The 17229-nt window shown below is 39.0% G+C and overlaps 2 protein-coding genes across 2 annotated transcripts; both read left to right on the forward strand. All coding sequences in view use genetic code 11, as the record gives it.

Moving 5' to 3' along the window:
- Positions 1 to 889: 889 nt before the first annotated feature.
- EGR_04296 (Phorbol ester/diacylglycerol-binding protein unc-13) lies at positions 890 to 3874 on the forward strand (the record flags this gene model as incomplete). Its single annotated transcript, XM_024493545.1, has 5 exons — positions 890 to 1219; positions 2001 to 2174; positions 2550 to 2631; positions 3481 to 3576; positions 3711 to 3874. The coding sequence occupies 5 exons, from the start codon at positions 890 to 892 to the stop codon at positions 3872 to 3874; spliced, it is 846 nt and encodes a 281-aa protein (XP_024352053.1).
- Positions 3875 to 9464: 5590 nt separating this feature from the next.
- On the forward strand, positions 9465 to 11484 carry EGR_04297 (Tubulin beta chain; the record flags this gene model as incomplete). Its single annotated transcript, XM_024493546.1, has 3 exons — positions 9465 to 9513; positions 9601 to 9956; positions 10717 to 11484. The coding sequence occupies 3 exons, from the start codon at positions 9465 to 9467 to the stop codon at positions 11482 to 11484; spliced, it is 1173 nt and encodes a 390-aa protein (XP_024352054.1).
- Between the last annotated feature and the right edge of the window lie 5745 nt (positions 11485 to 17229).

A 17229-nucleotide genomic window follows, 5' to 3' on the forward strand; every position in this document is an offset into this window, starting at 1 on the left:
TATTAAATTCCAATTGCAGAGGTGAATTTCGGCCAAGTCAAGAGGTTAAGAACAGTCGTGAAAAGTTGAACACGATATTGCCATTTGACCGGTTTATAAGTCTGTAGCTGGCGAGTAAAATGTCCATTTCCTCGTAGTGAATGCCACTTCATTGGATCACCTTCTCATTTAGCGCCAATTTGCGCATTTTCATTTTCTCTTTAGCTATTACAGGATTTCTAATTTCATCCGGTACCAATAGGGATTATCGGGTCTTCTATTCATTCCGTTTACCTGAGATCGGCTATCCGTTCCCTTATTGTTTTTAAATGCATAAACAATTTCGCAAAGTTTGCCTATTTTGAAAAATTAAAAGCATTGCATTTCAATAAGAGTGTCGTATCTTCAAATCGTTGATGAATTCTCTTAACAAGGTGATGAAATAATAACTGCTGGCTTTCGCTTATTGTGTGATTTTAGGCTTGACAATTCAGCATTTGAACGTTCTCTGGTTATTAGCTCTTAGTTTTGCGCAAATCTGCCACTACAGTCTACAGTTTTATGAGGAATTGGAGTAGTTGAAGTAATCGAGCCTACTGTCCTTAGTCACGCAGGTTCTGACAAGTAGATTTTGCCACTTTTCAGTCTGAGATATTCAAAAGCACATATTATATTATAATACATAATAACTTTAACATTTTAGTCCAGAAGTTGCGCTAAAGCTCAATCATTGAAGTTACCAAATTACGTTTGTTATTTTTTGTCCACCATTTCTCAAGCGACTTCACAAAAGTGCTTTTTTAGCAGGTTCCCACAAATCACGTAATCTTTAGAACATGTCCTTTCTCATGTTACGACGGTTTAAACTCTGTAGTGTGTTTAGCAAAATATCCCCATTACTTTTATTTACATGCTCTTACTTGTGCTCTCCCTAAAGACTGTGGGAAAGGTACTTCTCACCTACGCAGAGGTGGTGAAAGCTGACTTCGTTCACTGGGTAGAGTCGCAAGAGACTGCCTGCATCCTTATGAATAACATCCAGCAGTGCCGCGTGCAACTGGAAAAAGTCTACGAGGCAATGGGCGGCGATGCGAATTTGAAGGAGGACACAAAGGCGGTGATGCATGACCTTCAACAAATGCTCAACGATGCGATCGATGAGATGGCAGAGAAATACTCGGTTGCGCTACGTCCAATTGTTCTGGGCAAGATCAAGGAGGTCAATAAACTCCTGCATCAGGTGAGATGGAGGCGGGTCTGAAATAATCTCATGCCTAAAGCAGTGATTTCAAATGGTGGTGCTACGGTCCGAAGCCTAATTCTATGTCTTTTCATGATTGGTGAAATGACAAGTAATAAACATTCGGGTCTTGGAAATATGACTTGAATTGTGAAGAAGGACAAAGTTTTGGTTTGTAGACGATTTTTAGGAATCACACAATGACTTACCATTTTGAAGCAGAATTGAATGGAGTTTAGCTCTAAAAATGCTGCTTTTAACAGGCAAAAACAATAAAGATCGCAAGATTGTGTAAATAATAATTATCGTTCTTGAATCGATTTCCATCATTTTGAGGCTTCTTTGATGCATTTGTAAAAAGTCATTTCTTATACTTTCCTCCTATTCTCAGTTTTCAAAATTTGGCGCTGAAGTCACTGACAAATGATTTTACTTTCCTGAGTCAAACTCGGGTGTTCCATTCGACAGTTTTACCTAGTTGGTTACGGAGTTATGATATAAAAGCCCTAAAGTTAATTTGTTTTAATCACAAAACTTTTAGGTACCTCTGAGTTGTAACTTTAACCTGGTTTTTAGTCTTCGCCTTTTGTTCTATTCATTGCAAAAGAGGCTCCAAACTTTCAGTATTCGTTTAGAATCCAACAAAAGCTGTCGATCAAAATTAATTTTTAAGTATTTTGCCATTCTCGTGTGGCCTCTTCAAAATAGGTCAGGGACAGTGTTGATAATATGCAAGCTTATAGAGCCTTAGGTAAAGTTAAATTCTATATCTCTGTACCAGATTTCATCCAACTTCAAGGCGAATATTGAATCTGAAGCGGACCTTGTTCTTCGGCCTCTGATGGATCATTTTGAGTCCTCACTGTCTGTCTACGCAGACATCTGTGAGAAAACCGTCTTAAAACGGATTTTGAAGGAGCTCTGGAAGATCACCATGTTCACCTTCGAGAAGCAGGTAGTCTTGCCTCCTGTATCTGATCCAAGCGCGCTCTTCCTCAATCTCTCTATTCCTTCCAATGCTACGGCCAAACTGACAAGCGTATCACAAACCCTACTGAGCAATGTCAGTAGCCAGTTGCCCAACAGCAAACTTCTTCAAGTCAGTTCCAGCACACTTATCTGCTATGACTGAATTAATAGCTCATATTTCATGCATTTTATGCTGATTCCTTAGGAGATGTCAAAGGAGAGTTCCAATTTGACGCTAAAAAACCTGACTCCGCGTCATTGTCAAATTTTGGCAATCGCATTGGATGCCATCAAGACTTACTTCCACGCAGGTGGCAGTGGCTTGAAGAACAATTATCTGGAAAAATCGCCGGAATTTCAGTCGTTGCAACATGCTCTTTCTCTGTACACCCAGCCAACGGATTCGTTAATCAAAAACTTTGTCTATTCACAGAAGTCGCAAGGTGAGAGGCACCAAAAGCAATTTTTAGTAGCTTGGAGAAAATTGTCTTTTTCACTACATTTATGGCATCATTTTACCGTGTTTTCTTCCAAGTACTTGTTTGCTTACTCTTCCTATTCTACTTCAGAATCGGTCTTCTTTTTACTCAACTAGGAAATGATTTGACTTTTTGATGATAACTTGCTTATGATAGTGACTTTGATCAGAAGTTTAGTACTTGGGCATATTTTGGGAAGCACTCGACACGAGAGTTACCTCTGAAGACTTATAAGGTATGAAATTCTTGAAGCAGCTTTGTCATCCACCTGCAGAAGGACTGAAGGCCTAGTGGTATGGAAGGCATGAGTGCAAACGCACTCCACCAATGTAAAAGTGAAGGGGACGGCCTTCGTGGTCAGCTATACGATCATTGCTACATTGTGGGGGTCTCAAATGACCTCTTTGCACCATCGACGTAGTAGTGTAGGTCGATTAGTAATTCCAATTTCAGCCATTCATTTTCCTGGTAATCTTAATTATCTCTGTTTCCTTGTCCGTTTGATGAAAAGTCATGTAAAATTTTTACGTTCTCATGCTTTTACGAAACTCGCTCTAAAAGGGCCGGCTTGAACGATATCCATAAATTCAGATGGTGTCCTAATGCATCCTCATGGGAAAATACACTTGTACCTAATAATAAATACTTAACAGTTGTATTTTCATGCTTAACAGTCCTACTGCACCTTATTTCGGTGTTATACAGAGTTCTACTGCCTCTGCCAACCGTTAGCTATTCAATAAGGAAGTCTAACATGATGAACTTAAGAGCTTTTGTTAGCTGTTTTTGTTGAATAAAAAGTACCTTTTTTAGACAAACCCGCTGTGGAGGACAGCGTGGGAGAGCTGTCCATTCAGGTGGATCTCTTCCGACACCCTTCACATGGGGAGCACAAAGTAACCGTCTCAAGTAAGTTGACAAGATTTTTCCATTAAAATATCATTGTTTTATTCCTTTCTTCCACCATTATAAAACTATAATTATGGTAATACCTTTTTTGCTCTCCTCCACCCATTTTCTACTCAACTTTATTCTCTTTACAGTTCTGTCAGCAAATAATTTGAAATGGGTGACCAGCGGGACGTTCAGACCCTTTGTAGAGGTCTACATCATCGGGCCATTGTTGGCAGACAAGAAACGCAAATTCGCGACTAAGTCCAGGACTGGTGTCTGGTCTCCCATCTTCAATGAGTCCTGCACTTTGTAAGGCCTCGTGTCTTGTCTTCTACCACATTTTGATACTTTTTGTGGTATGTCAACTCTCCATTGGCTCTACTGATTTAGCTTCGCAGAACGGACAATACACTTTCACAAACAACCAATTTTTGTTATTCTGATTGTGTCGTTTTTCCGAAGTAGTGAAATTTCCTATTATTTTTACTCAGTTTCAGTTAATAACTAGTAGAATTTGGCGCTTTTAGAATCTTATTAACGTGTTTTTATTTAAACTCTGTACCGCTGGATTTTATATTAGATAAATTCTTTCCTCGAACATTAATTCCCATAAGCCGAGCGGTTTCGCCCGTAGTCGAGCGCTATCTCGGCTTGGTATAATCTGCGGTAAATTTTAGTTTTATTTTGATTAAGCAGATAATATATTTTGATCAGTCCTTATTTTGAAGTTCCCAAAAAATTACCTAAAGAGAGTATACCGGAAGCAATTCGCATTACAAAGCATGTTTTGGGAACTGTGTCGACTATACGCCTCCAAAATATAATAAAGTTTAGGAATTTAGTAATTTTTCGAATTTTTACAATAAGGTACACAGCTAACCAAGACAACAGCGGTTTAGCATGCAGGTGAGGTGTATATGGACAGTAGATGCACATCTTGTTGTATGCTGTTGTTCTTGTCAAGCCTGCTTGGTGCGGGTTCAGAGCCTGAGTCCTACGAATTGCACATGTGCGCGAAGGACTACTGTTTCGGGCGAGCCGACCGCCTGATCGGACTGACAGTGCTGCAGCTGCGTGACCTCACCGCCAGCACCGACACCCTTGGTCTGGGCACGAGTGGAGCGTGCGCCTGTTGGTGCGCACTCGGTCGCCGACTGTATTTGGACGACACAGGGTGGACCATCCTCCGGATTCTCTCCCAACGTCCTTCCGACGAGGTGGCGCGCGAGTTTGTTCGTCTCAAATCCGAGTCCCGCGGCGCCGACGATTCGGCCACCGCTTCTACCCCCTCTGCCACCTCTGGGTCGGCACCCTCCACTTTGCGACGCAGCAAGTAAACGCACACAGGCCTTCCTTCCCTACTTCCTTCTTTGTGTATATACCTACCTATGGACTGCTCTCTTCTACGCTGCCTGTTGCTGATGTACAGGAAAAATTCGACTCACCTTCGTTTGAGATCGGTTTGAACGCTTGCGTAAACTCACACACAGGCATACATGTTTTCTTCTTCCTTATGTGCTGATGCAATTATTACCAAGGAAATGCAATATTGTGAGTCAACTATCTGTTATTTTAATCTTATTTAAATCCTGGGTGGTGAGAGCTGGTGTTGTGATATTTCATTTGAAAGTACACTGGTACAAGAATGTCACTTCTCCGAAAAGAATGCTCGCTTTTATCTAACGTAGTTGGTGCCATTTTAAAGCGGTAACTCCGTGAATCAGGTTTAAACGGGTTCAGGTAACCTAAGGATCTTGTTTTAATGAAGACTTGTACTTAATAACTGCGCTAGTAGCCTTGGATCTATTTCATGTTAGCATTTATTTCTGGTGTGAATAAAAAGTCGTTTTTGTAATGAAATTGTTTAGTTTGAAAATCGTCCAGGGCTTCAGGATAAAATGGTATCCTGTAAATGATATCCTAATCAATTTCGTGCTACAAAGCCTCGGAAGCGTTGCGTCTCAACACATTCTCTCAACGTGTGCTGATATTGTAAAGTCGATTTTACTCTAGATCCTTGTGTTGTAAAGTTTCTTCTGAAAGACGTCTAGATTGTATCAGTTCATCAGTACGGGTTCAGACTTGTCATTGTCTATCGATGGGATCTATCCCAATTGAAAGCCATTGGCCTTTATGCCAGTTTTATTTCCATTTTTAAGCAAGTGTCGCTAAGCTCAACCGTTTTGGTGTAAAAATAGGGGTCTGTTGAAATAGCTGTAAATATCTTTACTTACTGTAAACTTAATAGATTAAGGTTACTCCGCGTTCTACCAATTTTGATTCGGTGTCAGAGAGTGAAATTGCATCTGCAATGTAAAATTCTCTCATTAAAATATATCCTTCCTAATTTTGGCTTTAAGAAGATTACCCTTGTCACTTTTCCAAATTACAAATCTACATAATTCGAAATCCTCATCTTTACCGATCAGGAAATGCGCTTTTCTTTCCCATTTTACATGTCTACCAGCCCCATGGCATCTGGCGTATGACATCATTAAATGAAGGTTTGGTGTGTGCTTTATTATAAACTGTTCTTAGGGACCATAAATTTGATCAGTTAGTATATTCAAAATAAGCCTACTGGGAGCGTTTCATTGGCTTTACGATCCAGAGGAAGAGGGCAAATCGAGGCAGAAATGACTTTCTGCCACATTGTCTGCTGCACACGAGTTTAACCGGGGCGCGTTATTGATCTGTGCGGTGTTTTAATTCCCTCTCGGTGGGGGCTCACGTGCCCAAAATTGTGACGCGGGGTGACGGTGGAGCGAGGATCAATCCCCCTAGTTTTCCTCTTCTTTTTCTCCCCAAAAAATGCGGGAACTTGTCGTGTTGCAAGTGGGCCAATGTGGAAACCACACGGGAATAAAGGTAAGTCACAACTAGGCTATCGGAGATAGCATGAACGAATGCAATAAAAGACAAGATGAAGTAAGTACAGCACGAAAGCGGTCCCGTTCCGCGAGTTAGGTGCATGAACTCCAACAGAAATTGCTTAGATATAGGAAATGGCATCAAATTATGCAGTATTTTATGGCTTGAGTTAGTTTTGTTACAAATTTTGGTGGAAGCGTGGATGAAAACTATCAAGTCACTTTGAATTTCCCTGTGTCAATAAACGTCAGCATCTCTAATTTAATCGTCATTTTGCTTGGACAATGACTTTAGATGGTCTCACTTTTCCATGTTTGTGTCAGTGAGTTAAAAGTCACTAATACCATTTCTATGTTTTTTTATGCACAAAAATCATATAACACAACGGGTTGCTGGCCCTGTAGGAACCCACGTAGGCCAGTCTAATGCTTGATGAGAGTATTTTGTGGCAAGCGTCTTCCTATCTTAACTTAATGGCCTTTTTCTTTAAGGGATTAGTAATTTTGCATAAGAATTTGTGTTAATTTCAGTTTTGGGAAATTATATCTGACGAACATGGCGTATCTCCGAATGGGAGCTTTCATGGTGAATCAGAGCTCCAACTAGAACGAATGAATGTCTACTACACTGAAGCAATGGGTATGGCTATTTTTTTTCCCGACTTTAAATGAAAGGTTTAGCCAGGATGTAATCTATAAATTTGTTTACTGGTGATTAGTTTACCTAACAATACAGTAACTTCCCAAGTTCCAGTAATCTCCTTGTGTTTTGGGGACTTCGGTCTCCTTCAATTTCGTGCAAGCAAATTTAAACCGCTCGTCTAATCCTTTGTTCGCCTAAAAATAGACATCATTCGTGTAGACTAAATCGTTCCTCCAAAGTATACATAACCGTTTGTTTGACAGCAGTGTACCTGTCCTTAAATTAATTCAGTTTTGGCATAGCAGCCAATCACGAAATCTCGGCCTATTTGTTTACTACCAGAAAGCAAAAAAATTGGCTTTTTGGCCTTGCTACGTTTAGAATATCTACCACTAAGTAGCGGAATTTCTCGATCTATTGGCCTATGGACTATGCCTAAACATTAGGTGACCCAAAACATTTCGTGTCGTTTTTTGTGCTGCTCACCAAAATGCCTTGGTAAAACGCGCAGAGGCATACAGAGTTTGTACCATTGTTTATACACATGTATCATAATGCATAACAATGCGACGGTCTATCGATAGGGTAATCTCCAACACTTTTCTCTTATTGTGAACCCACTCTTATATCATACAATGTCGGTTGAACTAATCCAATGCATGTGAACTCGGTTTCGAAGCTTCGGAGGCATTTGAAGAAGTTGCGGTGTGTGGTGGCCGAACGCACCATTCAGAATCAAACAATTTAAGTAAATAATTTGATGTTGGTGAAGAAGCACTCAAAGGTAGTGATTGATTTACATTTAGATGAATTCCATGCCCTACTGAGTGAAGAAATTGAAGATTAACTTGTTTAAGAACAGTCTTCAGCCTTGCTTAACTTGATTGATACAACAATTCGTGTACACCTACATCGACATGGAATAGAAGATTGTGTTGAAAGTTAGCAAATGGATCGCATTTACGTGTACTAGCGAGAATCGTAAGCTTCAATGACCATCAATTTGCCATTCACTTCACTTCTTTACATACATTTTATAAAAACTTTTCGGGAGAGGACCGCTTTCGGAGCAACTAAATGACTTGCTGACTGACTCACTTTTGACGCAAAATGGCTTTTATTTATATTTCAATGTTCGTCAGGTGGATAGAAAATTCACTGCTTATGCCCAAGCAATCCACTATTCCAATACCTACCTTAAACTTTTAAGGCACATATTACCTCATCCTCTATTCTTGTAAGACTATGCCGCTTTTGGCCGTAAATTGTTCATCTGCTGAAAGCAAAGAATCAATTACAAACGACTTCTTTCTACCTGATACAAAACGACACAACGCGAATGTTCAGAAAGAAGTTTCCTGAGCCACTTAGGGCCAGTCAATCAGTCAAAGGGAAGCGCGCCTCCTTATTGCGCTTGCAAGAACTCATGCCATGCTTTAGAATAAGATGGCAAGAGGGAAAAAGATGCCGTCTTATTCATTTGATGGCATTTCTCTACCAGCTTTTCTTGGTTTCAGCATCGGATGATTACATGCGTAGTAGAACGGGCCTTTGGAAAGCAAAATTAAAACTTGAATCGGAGGTGGCTAGGATTGAGTTTTTAATTTCTAGAGACAAAATCCCTCTTGCAAGCGCAATTCGTAGCAAACTTTTGCGGGTTGGAGAGGATTAGGAAATATGGACTGCAATGTTAATTGTTTTAAAAGTTTTCTGGAATTTTTGTTTCACTACACAAATCTGTGTATGCTTTATTAGTTATTTAGTAGGATTGAACTCCACATTTATGCTTTAGGCCTATTTTAAAACAATGGCAGATAATTTTAAGCCTATTTTACCACTTATTTTACTAAAATTAAGTTCTTTGTGCATTTATTTTGGAGTTAGTTGACTGAAAGATATTTGAACGATGGGTGTGCTAATATAGTTCGGTTCCCCATGACTTAGAACATAAAATTACTAGATAAATTACTTAATTACTAAAATTACAAAAAATTCACAAAACTTCTGGTACACTCTGATTGATTTTGGATGCTTTACAAAAATGGATGGGCCAAATGGAAAAAGTGCCTGTGATAGATTTCATAACCACGACTAAATCAAAAACTTGGTAACCATTGTTACTTTTTCACTCATATCATCGCCGCTGAATGGAAGGAATTCCAAAATCTAATCACAAGTGCTAGCATTTTGTCGGAAGAAGCCTTAACCCTGGAATTGCGGAAATCATCACCAATGTCATATGCACCGATGATGTCTGTCCCACCAGTCAGTCACCGAAATTCATACACCCTCCGCTTTTGAAGCAAATATAATGATTGATGGGATGCTCAAAGACAAGGTTATTGAGTCCTTTAAGCCACTCTCGATGAAATTTATTGCCATAGTAGAGAATGACGGAATTCTTCCTTCGTATTGGTTCTGTTTTATGGATACTGATGAGTAAGGATGATTGCAAGGAATAAAGAAAAGAGGACTTTGATTCTATTTCATATGTCCATTGCATTCGAGTATTTCTGTCCATTTTAGGGGGAAGGTTCGTGCCACGCTGTGTGTTAATTGACCTAGATCCGGGTACTCAAAACACGGTACGTGGAAGCCCCTTTGGACGACTGTTTAGACCTGAAAACTTCATTGCCGGACGCGCGGGCTCCGGTAATAATTGGGCCAAGGGTCGCTATACTGACGGTCTAGAAATGATGGACGCTGTCCTTGATGTTGTCCGCAAGGAGGCTGAGGGCTGTGATCACCTTCAGGGCTTCCAAATCATCCACTCTATTGGTGGCGGCTGTGGCTCCGGTATGGGCAGTGCTATTATGGATCAACTGCGTGACGAGTGGAGTGATAAGATATTCAACAACTTCACTGTTCTACCTTCTCCAAAGGTATTCTTATTCATGCAGAAGTTGCGAATACGATAAACAACTTCTTTATTTAGTAAGATAGAAACTCTTGGTCTTTACTCATATTAGCGTCCTATACGCTTTTAAAAGTAAAAATAAATGTCGTCTTTATGGGAGTAAGAATAAAAATTCCTTATTATAGCCTTATTTAATTTTACAACTTTGATTTGCTTTACTAACCACGCCAACGATTTCAACTTAAGTTTTGAAGTATCGTAGAATACATCGTCTAAAGCAGTAAAGTGGCATTTCGATGATCAGCTTTTAATCAGTCTAAAGTTTGTGATGTCTTGTGGTAAAATTAGGGATGGACGCTGTTTTAGGAAGATTATACCCTCAGTTCTTCGGGTACTCAGGTGTTTTGTGCCTTCTTATCCAATTAGGACTTAAACGACTTCTTTTCTGAATTTTTAGCCTCAAATCTATAAGTAAAAATCAAATCTAGCCTCATCGGACTGAAATCCTTATTAACATGCAGGCTGAATTTTCAACACACTTGTAAGCTTTTAACTACATTACACAGAATCGCGTTTCGCAGCGGTTCATTTGATAGGCGTTAGTAAAACTGGTTCAATGTTAAATCATGGGAACCACTTTGAAACAAAACTGAACCAGTTAAACGATAGTTAATACCTTCAAGTACTTTTCCAGCTCAGTTGTTTTTATCTCAAATCTCATGGTGACAATTCGTTTACCACTGAAATTGTTCAATTGTTTCTCTTCTTGCACCATCCAAATGCAGGTATCGGATGTGGTGGTGGAGCCTTACAATAGCATATTCTCCCTCGATCACCTCATCGAAACCAGCGATCTTACTGTTATCCTCGACAACGAGGCTCTCTATGACATTTGCAACCACGTGCTCAAGACCTCCTGCTCCTTCGCGGACCTCAACCACCTCATCTCCACAGCCATTTGCGGGATTACCACATGTTTCCGTTTCCCTGGCCAACTAAACTCTGATCTCCGTAAATTGGCAGTCAATCTGGTGCCCTTTCCGCGTGTCCACTTTGTAGCGCCCTGTTTCGTTCCTTTGACTAGTCGTGACAACCAGACTTACAAGGCTATCACAGTGCCCAACTTAGTCCAACAGATGTTTGATGCCAAAGTTCTCATGGCCGCATGTAACCCTCTAAAGGGAAGATACCTCACCTGTGCGGCAGTGTTTCGTGGTCGGCTAAGTGTGGCCGAGGTGGAGGAGATGATGTTGAATACACAGGACAAAAACTCCACTCATTTTGTTGAATGGATCCCGAATAACTGTCAAACTGCGCTATGTGATATTCCTCCCAGAGGCATGAAAATGTCAGCAACTTTCATGGGTAATAGTACAGCTATACAGGCGGTGTTTGGTCGTATCCAGTCTGCCTATTCATCAATGTTCAAGAGGAAAGCCTTTATTCACTGGTACACGGGTGAAGGAATGGAAGAATCTGAATTTCTTAGCACAGAATCCAACGTTCTTGATCTTATCAGTGAGTACCAGCAGTATCAAGAAGCACCAGCCTAACTTTTCACTCACTGTTTCCTCTTTTTCGTACTTTCCACCCTGACTATCCTCTGTTGAAACGCGAAACATATTTTGGATTATTTTTACGTTTACACCCAAGAGATTGCACAATTTCGTGGTTTTTCTGTAATCCAACAGAGCTTATAATCTGTCCTTATACTTTAAACGGGATTTCTTTCACGTCGAACCACTAAAAAATCTGTTTGTTATTTCATTCAAATGGATTTTTTTTCTATAAACTGCCATTAAAAACCACGTGTATTTTGTTGTGGGTGAGAGTGTTTTGAAACGGTTAGCACAACTTTGCTTGAACCTAACTAGCAAACATATGCCGAGTAATGACATGACCGATCCACTAAAACCTATTTAAATGGCCACTTCTGTTTCTTGTGTCCTTCAGGAGCCCTCAAATGGGATTCATTGAGAAATCCGTTCATAGTTACCAGCCTGTAGCATGCCCTACTAACCTGAAGTTTTGCTAGCATAATACTGCATTACTCATACGTAAATTTGGCGGTTTGAAGAGACATACTTTTTCCCTTTGTAGTAGCAGAATGCGCCTTACAAAGCAACTAGTTTTTAAGAGTATTTGCGGTAAAAGGGACACAAATATTGCGAAGCTCAGTCTAGGTAATGGTTAGTCTGACCCAATTCTGGATGAATCGCTACGTGTATTTTGACACTTGCTAATAGTGAAGGGGATTATTAAATTCAAACTTGTAAGATAAATCAAATACGATAGCCACTCTTTGTGAAATTTTGGTGATGCTCTAGCATCATCGCTGGAAAATAAGGACCGTAGGCGAATCACATACATTTCAATATAAAATTTCTGTAAAGTGGGATTACAATTTCATTGTGGCAAATTGGTGATGTACTCAGTGGGGGAAGAACTAGTAGAGATAACCGGCAAAGGAGATTGTGAACAATGACGTAAAAAAGATCTAGGTGGTGTTTGATGTTATAAGATTTTGCTCATTTGCTTCAAAAAAAAGTTTTGACTTCAATGCCTCTAAGTAACGGATACTTCTTAAAGCAAGGACGGATGAGTAGGGCATGGGTAAAGTGGTTATTTACCGCTTTCTTCTATAAAATGTTTCCACTGTGATTAAGTGCGGAGACGGGTGAAGTCAGAGTTACTTATCTGCGTACTCCTCATAGTTTGAAAGCTATGGGTACAGCAGCTGCCGAGTCCCAAAACTAGTAACAAGTCCAAAAATGATTTGTTGATATGTAATCGTATTTGTTGCAAATCCACTTATTTTCAATCACGTACTTTATAATTTGGATACGTGGAACATTAAAAGTGTCCTTATTATTAAACAATTCTCTAAAACTTCCTTAAATTTAGGTGAAATTAGGCATTTGTCAATTACCTAATGTAAAATAGGCGAAAAGCAAAAACACGATGACAAATTTGTCTTATGGCTCAAGGCCATAATCAAAATCGTCATTTAAAACAAACTGCGTGAGAGGAACACAATTAGGAAATTATTCCAAAGTACTCTACATCAACAAAATCTATTTTTTTTGCTTTAAATTCTTATATGACTAGGCGGCATATAATTATGCTTATTTATTTGCTTTTTCATTTGTCACCTTTTCGAAGCAAACCTGGTTGAAACTTTGAGTAACTTTAAGTGTTGTATGCTGCATTAAGTAGCCAAAAGTTTTTGATTGTATTTTGTTTAGCTATTCAGCTGAATGAGGAGGTACAAGTAACTTTGTCTCTTGTACACAGGTGTTCCCTATCTTAAATTCAGTACTTACTACTACGTGGAATTATAGGAAAGCTAATAGGTCCTATCAAACTTCAGAATTTTGGGGACGAAAAATCTAAATGTTTGTGTTTTAACAATTTTAGTGACAGCACTCTCCTGGAAATGCTTGTAAAAATCCTTTTTGCTTCCTTAGTGATTGTGGAGCTCTTAAACTGCAATTACAATAGAACTACTAGACGGACATTCAGATAAACCGGATTTTCCATCACTATTTAAATGCTAACATAATCTCTCCGAAGAAACCCATTCAAATTGATTTAGCTTTCATAAAATCGGTGTGTTGCTCGTGGTGTTCTCGTCAAATCTATACAACTTGATTATTGTGTTCCCAAAAACCATTAAGTTTTCTTTTCCTGTACTTTTTGGAAACCGCTTTTAGATGATGAAGATTTTCCTGTAGGTCCATTTAAACGAATTACTTTGAACGAAATCTGTTTTTTTTCTAGCGGTCTTCCACCGAGTTAGATTAATTTCGTGCATATATTTTGGCTTACTTCTTTTTATCTTTAGCGGGGATAGAGCTTGAACCTATGTAGGTATGTATTACGTATTCTCTTCCAAACTATTTGAAGCATCGTATTTACGTGAGGTACACCTTTGTCTTAATTTCTTTAATGGGGAACTTTTCCAATATACTTCAACGCCGGGATTTTGACCAATATATTTAGACAGTTTTTCCCCATTACATTCAGTGAGGTCTTTACCTTAAGCAGTTCTGTCTTTTGCATGAAATTAAGCATTTATGAGAACCAGACTTTGGAAAGCGAAATATATTTTAAAACAAACCCCAATCTTGCGTGTTTTTTTTTCGAACATAAATTTGGCCCTAATTTCTCATACCAATCTAATAATGAAGAGGTGCTGCATGTGTACGTCGGAATCCCAATTCTGATTACGTAGAAATGGTTCAGGTAATGCCATATTTTATACTTACTGCTGAAAAAATATTTTAACCAGTACATTTATGCGTATGCACGACTTCGTTGCAATTTAAATACTAATTTCTGCTAATATTTCAGTCTCCATTCTTTATGTTAAGACATCTTTCCTTCCAGTATGGCCCTAAGATCATATCATTTACAACTTATTTGATGCTCGAAAAACAAATAGAACTACTACGAAATCTCAATCAGCTTAACTGCAACTAGCACAGTAAAGGCATATTTAAAGGAAGCATTAATTTAACGAAAATTCTCTTTCCTCTTTCTTATCAGAAAAAAATAAGGGGGAAAATATGCAGGACAAATTTCAGTCCCCATTGTCTATCCCGTGAACTCCACCATAGAAACTCATTTTCTGCAAAAAGTAACCTTCTGACGAGCAGCCATCTTTACTTCCAGCCCCCCTCCCCTTCCTCCTCTCTTCCCCTTTTCCTCCCTTCCTTCCATCCCAATCATTACTCACACCATTCCCTCGAAATGCAATCACATGGAAAAAAACCGACTTTTGTCTTGTCCTCTCCAGCTCAGCCGATGAAAACCAATTATTTTTGTCGACTCAGAACACAGTGCACGGAGCTTTGGGGTAAAAAGGAAAATAACATTGATACTAGTTAGTTAAACAGAGCCCAAAAAGTACAGAATAGCTAACCGTTCTTGTAAGTTGTGGTTTGCGTAACCAATAAAACGAAAAGTTGCATTTGCAAAAGTGGAAATAAAGCAAGTGTATTTACGCATAGCCCATTAGTTCAATTCCCACAGCCTCCAACTAGACCCTGTTATCAAAGGGAGAACAAGATTTAAACTAAAAATGACGCCTATGATCTAGACACTACGATAATAGCAAATTGCTTTTAATAATTTTTTAAATTGTACTGTCCAACAGAAAGAAGGAATATTTGCTAAAGAATAATAATTATTTTTTAGTCCTAAGTAGCTGTTTCGTTGTCCCCTGCTCTTACACATCTACGCACAATCCTATTTGTCTTGAAATTCCGTGGATTATTCACTTTTCCATTGATCTAATCCCTTTGTGTCATTCTGCAGAAGTTGTCACTTTAGCAGCTGTCACATAAAGTCGGTGAGCGTTTCTTGGCAGTGTTTGCTTTTTAATTTGGCTTAGACTGAATGTCGTGCATAACGCCACCACGTGACCCTTTTTTATTATAAAGAAAAACTGTTTTCAAACATTTAAAGGGAGCAAAATGCGTTAGATGTTGCATCGACTATCTACCTATCCTTAGTTTGAGGCAATTGTTCGTTTAAATGGATGCAATACCGGAACGGTGAGGCACTAATTTGTGGCCACAGGCGGTGAAACTCGAAAAACGGGCGCTTTATTCATTAAATAGGAAAAAAGCCACTCCTTTCTATGTCTTTTTTCCCTCATTTGTCGTTGCTTCCACTTTTAACCTGCCTCACGTTTTACTCAGCGAGTTTTAAGTCCTCCGGCATCTCCACTAACTTTCATTTTAATCACTAGTTATTTGCCTTCAACCGTTTTATCCCCTAGCAGTAAAAGTATGTTGGAAAACTGAGATAATTTTGTGATTCTTCTTTTATCGTCCATCCAGTCAGAGCGTAACCAAGAGGTTATTTTGCGCCAATAACGTATTTGTACTCGATTTAATAAGCTACCAAACTATGTGACATGGTAATTTCGACTTAATAAAGGTCACACCCTTCCAATCAAATTTTCTTGTATGTTATTGTAAAAAACTAAATCAGGCAATCAAGTGGTATTGAGGAATAAAGCATAATGTACCTATTTGAGATATCTTTGCTTTATTTTGTCAAATATAAGAATAAACCAAACCTTCCCATCTCTGTTTACATATTTATAACGCATAAACGTGCTTTAAACTAGATATTTTTCAAACAATGGCGGCAAAGTAAATGTGGTAAATCGCGTACTTTTGAGTGATAAATTACAGGTTGAAAGGTCCTAATTGTATGTGAACAAAGCGCTCGGGAAATTGTGCCTAGCAGACATTTCAGAGATGGGTCAGTGTCATTTAAGGTTCCCCTCCAGATTTCATACATTTAATAAGTCATATTTCATTTTGACACGTCGGTCTGTTGTTGACACAGAATACCAAAACGTCACATCACAGAAGCGCAGCAGATTGTGGAAACTATCTTCAAACTTTGATTATTCGAAGTTAGCAAAAACTGCATTTAATTTATCAAATTCACGAGAATAACTTGTCTCTCAATTGCAGTAATTCTAGGATAGCACTGCTTAAATCGCAAAACGTCGTTTTACTTTAAATCAAAATTGTGATGTTAGTATATTTTATGTAGTAACTAGAGCAATTTCAGCAAATATAGACAGCCAGAAACGGCAGTTCCCCCAGGGTTGTGGTGCCACTCCATGGGTCGTCTACGGTTAGCTAGCCCCTGATCAAAATACCCACTTGGAAGAGTCGTTTCTCACGCACTCTAGATGACTCCAAGAAGAGTGGGTGGAAATTTCCGTCTCTGTGGCACTTCACTACTTAAACCCCTGGACCTTCTGATTTGAATTTCGACACTTTGCAGTCTCTGCTGACATCCAGTAATAGATGTCGATTCAGGTTTTATCGCGCTCATGTGGAAATAAGTGTATATTTGCATGTCATAAATAGTGATACCGATTCTAGATTGTAATGGACTTCGCACCCTCCACGAAATAACGACTGCAGAACACAAGTTTTTGGGCACAGAAGCAGATTGACATTTGTGTCAAATTACTACATATGAATAACAACATTTGACATGTTTCAGAGTGGGAAATGGAAAAGATAATTGAGATGGAATATTCTAATATTAAAAGAGCGAAACAAATACATTTGCCTTTTAAAACTGCTTCTTATTAAGCGGTTTTGAATATGGTAGGCATAATCTCTACATTTTGTATGCTGCCAACGTGACTATCACCTACTTAGCTTGACAACTAATGCACTCAATGAGTGTGGCGTGATCCCACTTGAAATATTTAGGCTATCCCTTTAGAGTGTAAGGGCGTCTACAAGTTTTACAGCAAA

The sequence above is a fragment of the Echinococcus granulosus genome (assembly GCF_000524195.1).
Source record: "Echinococcus granulosus chromosome Unknown EG_S00026, whole genome shotgun sequence".
Lineage (NCBI taxonomy): Eukaryota > Metazoa > Platyhelminthes > Cestoda > Cyclophyllidea > Taeniidae > Echinococcus > Echinococcus granulosus.